The 11,333-nt window shown below is 34.7% G+C and overlaps 1 protein-coding gene across 5 annotated transcripts in view; it reads left to right on the top strand.

Moving 5' to 3' along the window:
- Positions 1-11,333, top strand: part of chchd6b (coiled-coil-helix-coiled-coil-helix domain containing 6b) — an 81,869-nt gene that overhangs the window by 44,041 nt on the left and 26,495 nt on the right. For 2 of the 5 annotated variants that reach the window (XM_016672512.1, XM_016672513.1), the window contains 2 exons: positions 2,270-2,405; positions 7,600-7,668. In XM_016672512.1, the coding sequence (XP_016527998.1) occupies positions 2,270-2,405; positions 7,600-7,653 (190 nt within the window). In that variant the 3' untranslated portion in view covers positions 7,654-7,668. Of the gene's footprint in view, positions 1-2,269; positions 2,406-3,587; positions 3,804-7,599; positions 7,669-11,333 lie in introns of those variants that run through there. The other 3 variants (XM_007554212.2, XM_007554213.2, XM_016672514.1) reach the window with 2 other exon arrangements.

Below are 11,333 nucleotides of genomic sequence, written 5' to 3' on the forward strand. Positions count from 1 at the left end.
TTTTTTAAAATATACCTCACATACCTTCCCTTTTTTTATTTTCTTAGGGTTTGTATAACTTGGCACTCCTTTCTCTGAAAACTTACTTTAAAACAGATGAAATAGGAAAGACGTTATAAATATCAGGAACGGGAACTGCATGATATTATGTTGCTGAATATTGCAATGACTGTGTGTATTTGCCCACATGGTTCTGTCTAGTCTGTCAGAAATGTGCATGAATCAGAGGGAAATATGTTGAAATAGAGAAATCAAATTTTTTTTAAAGCAGAGTTTTAATACACTTGAAATAGTTTAACCTACCAGACATTGCATTCAAATGCACACATTTACTTTACGATTGTAACTCAGTATAATGTGCAACTCTATCAGGAACGGAAGAATGAATGAATGTGCTGTCTGTAATTGGATATTATATTATATTATATTATTAGTAAATATCCACCTTAAACATCATTTATGGTGGATATTTACTGTTCTAAGATAAGATACTGATAGCAGTTTCTTGATGAGAAATTAAGCATGTTATGCCAGGTCTGATGTCCATCTTCACCTGTCTCTCTATGGCAGTAAGGAACTACTACTTTTTAATTAGAAGGAAGTTTGATAAACCAGATCAAGCTTCAGAGTGAGTTTCTATAATTGCTACATTATACATTTTATTTATGTTTATAAATAGTGTCTTACCCTAATATATTCAGCAACTTACTGAAAAGCTGGATTCTATTTTTATTTTATTTATTTATTTACAAAATGTCAATCGCTTTTGACACAGTTGGGTGCAGATGTTTTTGATATTTCTAAATTAAATTGCTTCAATGTGTATTAAATTAAAGGGCATAACAAGTGAATTTAATTGAGTCAAATATTCATGCTTTGTCATTTATGTTTGTGGCATTAGGGAAAAAAAAGGCAGTGATTTGTTTAGCTGAAGTGAATTGTTGTAAAAGCAAACGAATTCAAAGGGTTGCTATCTGCTTTGTGTTTCTGTGCATCGGCTACGTATGTGTGAATATATTTGTCCATATCCTTCCACTTGCAAACTCTGTCACAACAGCAGGTAAATTACCACAAGCAACAGAGCAATCAAGGATTACACTCTTGTAGGATTAGCATTCAGTACCCGTGTGAAGGTCTGAGCCCGAGTGGATGTGCCTGAATGTGTTCGTAGGTGTGGTTTGAATTGCGTGCTTTTGTTGCTGTACACAAACTCAATGTGCGAGTCAGATAACCAAAAAAAAGAACGTTTGACATTGACTACTAAGCTCTTTGCTTGATGCATAATTCATCTGTCTCTACAGACTGAGTCTGCTTTTGAAGCTATCTTAGCTTGTTCAACTTTAACTAAAAAAAAAAAAAACTACAAACAGTCTCATTTTGGAGCAATTTATTTTTTGTCCCTTTTCTTTTGCTACTAATTAATATTCATTGATATGAGCCAGAAGTTGCTGGTGGTACTGTCACTCCCATTTCTAACAAGCTCAACACGTACAGTTGTATTTTTTTCCCCCCTCACTGCATAAATTGACTTCAATGAAAAGTTTCATTTTTTCAAAATTTTCAGTGTGAGAACACTTCTCTATTAAGGATATTATTAAACCTGAGCAGCGAAGCTCTGCAAATATCTATTGTATCTGTACTGTTTTTTTGGGGGGGGGCGGGGGGAGGGTTCTTCTGTCTAAGGTATTGGCTTTTTGGAGCTCTAAACATATACGAAAACTCACCAAACTTGGTGGACGCATTAGACCTGCATGAAAATTACATATTTGGGTTTCGAAATGTCGGAACAGAAATGGTGCAACAGCGCTCCCTTGCAACTTTCAAAACATCTTCCGTAATAACCTTACTTTATCATACAGTAATAAAATTGGTTTCTTGAAGTATTGTTATTCAAATAATGGCTCTTTCCAAGGAGTATATGGTAGATTTCTGCGCCAGAATAGAAGAGAAGCAACAGATAATGTCCAAGATTTTACCAGGGCATGTGAGAAACAAAGTTATGGTTTCAAAATGTCCCGGTTTTTCAAGATAAGATGTAAAAAAAAAATCCTCTGAATTGAACCACAACGATTAATATGTGTCAACAAATTACTAGCATAATGTACTGATCAGCAATTATTTGCTGCTGTTTGTGTTAGTACTGCAGTGGGACTTCTAAGTTTATCAGTGTAAAAAGGAATATCTGATTTAGACATCACTGCATTATTACAGACATCCAAGTTTTTATTTTACAGAGTAATGACCCTTCTTTTTTTTGCTCCTCTTCTAGGCCCCGGTACATTGCAACCATGTGCACTGAGCTGCAGACCAAAGTGCTTCAATGCTATAAAGAAAACCCAAAGCAGACACTGCACTGCTCCAGACTGGCTAAGCAGTACATGAACTGTGTTCAGCAAGGGAAGAAGGTAAGTCATGGCTGCAGTCTGCATGTAGGTGTAAGAGCAAATACAGAGAAATGGGCAGTTTTCTTTTCAGGGCACCATATTTACTTTCAGCTTAGCTGCAAGCTAATGAGATTTTGAAGTAACCTGCTTTTATTGCTGACACTAGAAGATGACAGCAAAAAGACAAAGAACCTCAAAGTCTTAATTTAAAGTACTTAATTTCAAAGTATTTGCATCTTTCCTGTTGAATATTTTGACACCTCAAGTTGGAGAATACAGAAACGACATATGCTTTCTATTTGGGGGCTTACATCATTACCACTGTTCAAAAATGGGTTTTGCATTCACTTTTTACAGTGTTTCGCTTTGCTGTTGCTTTTTCAAAGAGTGTTTAAACCCAAGGCTTATCTACAAAGTGTTTTATTTACTCAATTTATCAATCAAAAAGCAATTCTGAATGGAGTAATTTGCACATTATTACCATGGCAGAATGTCTTTCTGCCGCTTCAAAGTTATAAAAGGCTCAGAGCAACAATTGATGAATTTGGCTGTACCAACAGCCGATAAAAGCAAAGGCTCAGAATAAAAGCAATCAGTGGTTTTATATTGTTTCAAAAGCGTAATTACCAGTAGAATGCTGCTCTGTGGGGAAGAAACGTTTTATATTCATGCACCAGACTTTTTTTTTTTAATTATATGAAATATAAATTGAGAGTGGAAGTTTTTTTTTTTTCTTTTTTCAAGCACATATTTAATTCAGAGTCAAATACTTAGAAAAATGTGGTGAAAATGACAATAACTGGCTAAAGTAAATATCTACAGAAAAAAAAAATTAAAAGTATGACAGTGAAAGTAAAGAAAATAGTAAAGGGTAACATTATGAAAACCAGAAGTTAAGACTTGAAAAGTGAGATTTCTCCATATAATATTTTATCCAAAGTATCATTATATGCCATTGCCAAGTAACAAAACAGTATATATTTCTTAAGTAAATGTTCCTTATCTTTGTTATGGTGCAGGATAAAAGTTTGTTTAACTTTTGTTGTTAAAACTTAAACATTTGTGTGTCCATCTCCCTAAAATTCACAGAATACCAAGCCGGTGCCTTTTTAAAGTTCACATTGTGGCTTTTTCTTTGTAGAAAACAATCTTGACCCTGACATTTTATCACTGACATCTTCCCTGTCTACCCTTTCTTTATAGGGATAATCTAACAGAGATTAAATCTTTCATTTTAAAGACTGGCTTGCACCACTATTTCGAAGATAGTGGCTTTTCAGGTTTGACCTTTGAGACTTTTGAAGTTTTTTTTTTCATCCCTGTCTCAGACATTGAACAACTCATAAATGTTTCTAGGAATAAGATTTAAACCTGTAAGTCTGAAAGATTTCACATTAAAAGTGTTACTATCTCCTTCCAGTCTATTATCAGATATCATCATTCCAGTTATTGTCTGACAGAGCCTCAGTATTTTGGTTTTTTTATAGCAGAAGGGAACTTTGGAAAGAAAAAAAAAGAAAAAAAAGAAGAAAATACAATTCTTTGCATTTTCCTTTTCATGTGAGCAGAGTATTTTTAATCATTGTAGCCAGGGTGAGGTTTGTTACCTGTGTCAAAGTATGCCAAGGTTTTCCAAAGTTTCAAAGTAGCATTGACCAATCGACTCCATGCCTAACATTGCATTGATGCAGATATTCACGTAAAGGAGGAATGACCAAGTGATTATGCTTGTCAAGAATTGTGCAGTTGGTGAATTTTGCAGAAAAGTGATAATGTTTTCTATTCGTCATTGGTGATAAATATATTTCAATCTGGAAAGACTCAGACGGAGAAAAAGGAACAATTAAAAGGTTTAATGACAGCAATGAATAACAGTTCTTTGGCGCTCGGGCCCCGGCAGCTGATCTGAGCTGAGATTTGATGTGAACTCGATGAACATCCCGATAACCGATTAGGGATGCTCTCCCCCGGGGCCCGACACTGGTGGTGGAGGTCTGGAAAGGGTTCCATCCTGGAGAGCAGAAGGATGTGGGTGGAGAAGGGGAGGTGGTGGGTTGAACGCAGCTGGGAAGCGGCCGACGACTTGGGTGTGGATCTTTTTATGCTGAGCTTGATTGATGATTGGACACGCCAGGTGAGGTCCAGCGCTGAGGTCGGAGATGAGCATGACGCCGATAGACGAACGGAGGGGATGGAGTCTTCCAGGTTGAATTTTCGCTATTAGCTTCATTATAAAACAGACACATTCAATACAAAAGTAAAAATCTGATTTTCACTTCGTCGCAGTTCATTACCAGAAAAAAATCCTCATCTATTAACACAAATTAATAACAAGTAATATTGCTTATGTTACATAAGCTCTTTTGAAATACTGCTTATCTGCTTAAACACAAGACATTTACAGTTGGTAAATTTTGCAAAAGTAGAAATCAGATGTTTACTTCGTGGTACTTGGTTTCCAGTAAACACGGTCATCTCTTAGCAACAGATTAACAACAAATATTGTTATTGTTCAAAAAACATAAGATTTCTTCTTCTCTTTTGAAATACTACTTATGTTACACTACTTAGTACTTAACTAGAATTGTGCAGTTGGTGAATTTTCCAGAAAAGTGAAAACGTTTGTCATTGCTGGTAAATATACTGTAAAAACAGACATTCAATATAAAAGTAAAAATCTGACTTTCACTTAGTGGCACTTTGTTACCAGAAAACATGCTCATCTCTTAGCGACAGATTGTTATTGTTCAAAAATGCATATGATTTCTTCTCTTTTGAAATATCACTTACTACTTAACAAGGATTGTGGATTTGGTGAATTTTGCAGAAAAGTTTAAATGTTTGTCATTGGTGTTAGATATACACTGCTCAAAAAAAATAAAGGGAACACTCAAATAACACATCCTAGATCTGAATGAATGAAATATTCTCATTGAATACTTTGTTCTGTACAAAGTTGAATGTGCTGACAACAAAATCACACAAAAATCATCACTGGAAATCAAATTTATTAACCAATGGAGGCCTGGATTTGGAGCCACACACAAAATTAAAGTGGAATGTTCCCTTTATTTTTTGAGCAGTATATTATAAAACAGTTATTCAATACAAAAGTAAAAATCTGATTCATACTTGGTGGCAGTTCGTTACCAGAAAAAAAAAGCTAATTTCTTAACACTAAATTAATAAGAAGTAATGTTATTGTTTATAAAACATAAGCAATTTTGAAATACTGCTTATAATGCTCATCTGCAGTAACTGTAAATTCTTTTGCAAAATTTACAGTTTGTAAATTTTTCAAAACTAAAAATCATATGTTTACTTCGTGGCACTTTACCAGTAAGCATGGTCATTTCTTAGCAACAGATTGTTTTTGTTCAAAAAGCATATGATTTCTTCTTCTCACTTTGGTGAATTTTGCAGAATAGTGAAAATGTTTGACATTGGTTCTGAATATTTTATAAAAACAGACATTCAATACAAACATAAAAATCTGATTTTCACTTTGTGGTACCAGTAAACACTGTTATCTCTTAGCAACAGATTATTATTGTTCAAAAAAACATAAGATTCCTTCTGAAAAAATCTGATGAAAAAGTCTGAAATAAAAATAAAATAAAAATGTCAGAAATAATTACCATGAACACAACTCAGACATTAGGCATTATAGAAATTAGTCAGCTTATAGAAACATCTCTTTAGGGAAACTGACAATTGTCAGTGTTCAAATTCAAAGATACATCTTTGAATTTGACTAAAGTGTTTAATTAACATTGTATTTTTAACATACAACACCAACACTGGTAATCTAACACTTTTGATTATGCTCTGTAGATTTCGATTCATTCCCTAAAACATTTATTATGGAAAGTATTTTTTTCTTTCCGTTTAATATTGTCTTTAAATGCTGGTTCTCTAAGATGCAAATACAAGTAAAATGTCTTGCCTAGGAAAAAAGCTGTATTGTACAATTATTTTGCGGTAGTTAACTGCCAGTCGTCAGTCTTGATTATGACAACAGAAGAAAACATCAAATTGATAATATCCTACTGTATTTTGGAATAACAGTATGTTACTGCTGGAATTTCGCCGTAAATTTACAGCCATTTCTTAGAGTGTGGTTGGTTCTATCTTCTGGTTGTATCCGACTCAGTGTTTTTTTTCTCTGTGCTTACAACTAAGATGGGCTTCGTGTAAACTCTACCGTACATCTTTGAGTGTCCATCAAACTATGTTTGTCAATCATTCTGCCAATAAAACTAGCAGCCAAATTATCTCTTTTTTTCCTTCCAAAGTTTTGATCTCCACATCACTAGAATATCTATCTTCCTCTTTCTGGCTGCCTTTTGAAGTCTCCCCACTTCACTATCTGCAGTGGCGCAGCTTTCCTTACATGTCACTCAGAAGTTGTTTTATGTTTTATAATTCATGCCTGCTCACGCATACACATTTTGTTTTACACACTCTTCCCTTTACCATCTGTTGAGGCAGTTCAGGGTATGGCCTTTCACCCCCTCTCATCTATTAGTCCCCTTGTCCATCTTCTGCCAGGGTCTCTGCTCGGGCCGTTGTCATGCATAAGGTCCTTTTGTTTCTTCTTGTAGCTTTGCAAACTGTTGTGTGAATTATATAGCCTAGATTAAGGTCAACGCACCAAGGCCCTCTGTTTCAAAGTTTGTGGTTTCATTCGCCAAATACTTGCATCAATAATACAACTCCCATACACATATACACTCATGTTTATTTGTTACAGGTTTTGCTCAGACCACACAAATTTTTATAGGTGCAAGTCCAACCACAAACTCTTTATGTCCCCATTAAAATTTGATTGGGAGTATTTTATGTTGCTATTTGCCTGAGCTTATAGAGGCTTAAACATTCAAATCCTTTTTCACATTTTTTGTGAAAACGTTACTTACTTTTAATTCATGTATTCTAATATAATACTCAATGTACATGTTGTGTATGTGTCCATGTAAACACTGACTTGAACTATGTGAATTAGGGATGGGTAAGTACTGTTTGTTATTGGAGGTGAGTATCTTAATAAAAGTCATTTATTGTGATAATTCTAAATTTCAACAATGTTTGCACACTTCCAAAACTGAACAGTTGTTTAGGATTGCTAGCTTAACTAAACATTTTCAAGTGTTGATGTCATAAATATTGATGTATTTTAAAATATGGTTGAGTAAAATAATTGTTCATTGTTTAGCAGTACAGTGGCACAGCTTCCTGTAACTCCTTACTAGAGCAGCCTATTTGGTAATGTTCAGGTTTTATTTTTAGAGCACTCATTGTTGATTGCAAGGCTCTTGCTGCATGCAGCAGTCGACATGTAGCCAAAAGGGCTGTGATGCATTTTTGAATTGAAGTTTTTGTTCTTCTTTTCATTATCGCAGCAAAATAAAAAAACAAAAACATGATAACATTTTTGGTTTATATAAAATGCTATCATTTTATATAACATTTTAAAATGTTATATAACATTGTTATCCAAAATAGCCTTCGGCCTCTTGTCCCACTCCACAATGTTTTAAGACTGCTGTGCAGGCCATGTACATTGCTGTCCTACTTCATGCCATCAGCAGAGGCTAACTATTTCAAAGAAAAACACTTCTACGGCACCACCCCTCTCACAGTACTTGACCTATCTGAACCTGTGGGACTCCTGCCAGATGTATTTGTTTTTGTGTTTGCTCCTGAGGGATCAGGTGAAGTGCCACTCAGTTTCAGGCTTGATTACAGAGGTGTGCTGAGCATAGTAGCATTTGTGGGTGATATACACAAATGTGGTGGTGTTTTTAGACCTAAATAAAATGTTGTTCCACTTTCCACTTTGGCTTTTAACTGAAGTCTCTATTTGAAATCAGCAACAGTCCAAATATTATTGCTGTCCAGTAAATCACAACCATCTAAAACAGTCCTGTTGGAATCTCTAAAATCCTTTTTTTTTTCTTTTTTGGAAAATACATAATGCTCTCCCTTCCCTCCCTCCCTTTAATGAGCACTCAGAGCAGGAAAGCAAGAACACATCCTCACAATGCTGCTCTCATCATGGTTCTTGAACAGAAATTTTAACTGAAAAACATTGGGAAACGTCAGATCAAAGCAAAAACCAAACAAAAAAGGAAATCATATGCAAAATGCTTAACAATTCATTTCAATTTAAAATTGACCTTTAACTGGAGCCTTCTTTTATATAAAAGTGCTGCAGCTTTAAAGGAAAGCAACAATATATCAAGCAGGTTTGTAGTTCAAGAAAAGCAACTCTATTAAGTTTAGTTATGCCACTATGATCATTAGCGTTGGTATTGTGGTCTTCATTCTTAGTGAAACTTCTTTGATCAAATCTCTTTTTGAGATGCTGTCAGAGGTTTTGTTTCTGAAAGCAAATAATTTAAAGAAATGCTGCTAGTGTCTGTTCAAGCAGCTAGTGTCTGTGGGTGGCGGGGAAAGGAACACACTGGTTTGGACTGCGTGGGTTTGTGGATAGATCCTGCTGTGTTTGAGCTGCATTTCTCTCTTTTTTTTTCCTCTTATTCTCACCTCCATTAGTTGTGCCATGTGGTATGAGTGTTTGTGTGTGTCAGTATATGTGCATCGTGAGTATTTGTGAAGTACCATTCTGCCTACTTTCAGACGTTTCAGTTGACATTTTCTCTAGCAGCTACATTTAACTCGAATTAACTTTCTTTTTTTTTTTTTTTTTTTGTTCAACAACAGTGCGTTGCTAGTAGCATCTTAAGTAGGTCTCAAGTGACATTGCATCTCTAACTAAAGGTTTAGTCCATTTACTGCCGAAAACCACTTAAGAGTGTAAGCATTTGAAAACATATCTTTCCTCCACAACAAATTACATCCAAATCTGTTTAAACCTGTTAATGGTTTCTCCAGGTAGAAAAAAAAAAGATAATTAATTGGAGTTGTAGAAATTATGGCAATTTTTTTGGAAAAGGAAAAAATGAGGAACGAGTCTTTGTAGCTGGGATGAAAGCAGAGGAATGGATGGAGCCTGATGAAAGAAAGGAAAACTAAAGGGAGGGAAGCTCTTGGAAGCTTTTTAATGTGAGCGTTGATGGAAAACTGTTACAGGAAAATAGAGAATAGTTGGACGATATGAGGGAATATGCACATGATGAATAGAAAGATATTCTGCGACCGGGAGGGATGGGTTATGGTAGAACAGTTCATGCTTTATAAATGGATTTCTCCCCAGAAATGAATATTTAAAGAAGCAAAGTAAGTTATATATCTGTTTTAAAATGAGGGATGATACATTAAATACAGTTTTATTTTTCTGGAACATCAGTTAGCAGAAATTCAAAGTTTATTTAGTTTTCCTGACATTTTTTAATAACAAAAGCTTCTCAGAGAGAAATAAGAAGCTGTCATCGTTGGTGTCTCACACAATTCATTGGTAGAGCAGGTTCTCCGTGAGCTGAGGCCTCAGTCCTCTACGCAGCTGTCCTGGGTTCGATTCCCGTCCCTGGGCAATTTACTGCATGTCTTCCCATTCTTTTCTCTGCCCTATTTCCTACTTCAGCTAGTGATGAATAAAAGTCACTAGTGCCAAAGATCCTTTAAAATAATAATAATAATGGTAAATTTTTCTGTATTCTGATACCCTTTGTACCTCAACATGAGCCTCTTAAGTACATGGTTTGCTGCATCACTCATAAATGATAGAGATGAGTGTTAAACATCAGACTCATTTGTGATAAAAGATTTTACTTCTTTTTTTTTTTTATTCTTATCTTTGTCCAAACTAATAAAAATCTCTATTTTTGTTGAGGTGTAAATGTGGGACAACACGCTGAAAAAAAAAAAAAAAGATCTCCTAGCAGTTATGCAGTTACTATTTTAAAATGTTAAGACACCACAATAAATATTCAGTTCTTTGAAGTGATTTAAAGGCACAACAAAATATGCATTTTCTAGCTGGAAAGGAAGATAAGACACCCTACCCCTTAGTAGCAATTGTTTGGCCCTTTGGCTAAAACAGCTTCACTACTCTTCCTATAGCCATCCATCAGCCTCTGACAACGGTCGAAGCAGCCAAACGTCGAAAAGCAACGTTTGGCTGCTTCTCACTTTCAGCTGTTAGATGTTTGATGGGTTTCTTGCATGTACAGTCCACTTTATGTCACCCCACAGCATCTCAGTGAGATCAAGATCTAGCCTTTAGGGTAAACCTTCTTCAACATCCTGAATAATGACTTTCTAACCATGTCAACACATCTCTGTGTAATCCGAGCCTGCTGGAATTAAATATAGTTATGTCCTCAGCTATTCTTTACCAAAAGGAGGTTTTGTTTATTTATTTTGTTTAGTAATTTTAAAAGATTTTTTTTTAAATTTAAGTTAACATTTCTTATCCATGTATCCTAATAAGTTAGAAAAACACACAGACTCTTATAGGGTGTCCTAACTTCTTCACATGACAGTAGGCTAATTGACAGTCTTGGAATAAAAAGGGGAAAAGGAGCAATTTTCCTTTTTCTTTGCCAGTGTTTACATGTTTTCATTTCTGTCAACATGACAATAAAGTGAAACAAAATAAAAATTTCTACTCATCGATTTTTGAACACCCAAAAAAACATTTCTTATTATTTTTAATATTTTAAACCACTTGTTTATTCTTTTTCAATACTTGTTTCAGATGAGAACATCCAATTACCAAAACATTCATGGATCTGTCTGACAAATAATTTAGTTTGACACTGTGTGAAGACAGCTTGTTGTTGATATGTTGTCAGTTTCTATTTATTAAAGCACAACTTTTAGGAAAAGAAATTACGTGAACATTTTTTAATTTCTCTTTGTTATTGATTTATCATTTCAATAAACACGAGGAAACAAAGTGTAATTTTGCATTCGTACATTTTTTTTTTACCATATAAAAGAAAAACAATTCATATTTCAATTCAATATTTTGTACTTTCAAAT

Source organism: Poecilia formosa, unplaced genomic scaffold (assembly GCF_000485575.1).
Source record: "Poecilia formosa unplaced genomic scaffold, Poecilia_formosa-5.1.2 Scaffold62, whole genome shotgun sequence".
Taxonomy (NCBI): Eukaryota; Metazoa; Chordata; class Actinopteri; order Cyprinodontiformes; family Poeciliidae; genus Poecilia; species Poecilia formosa.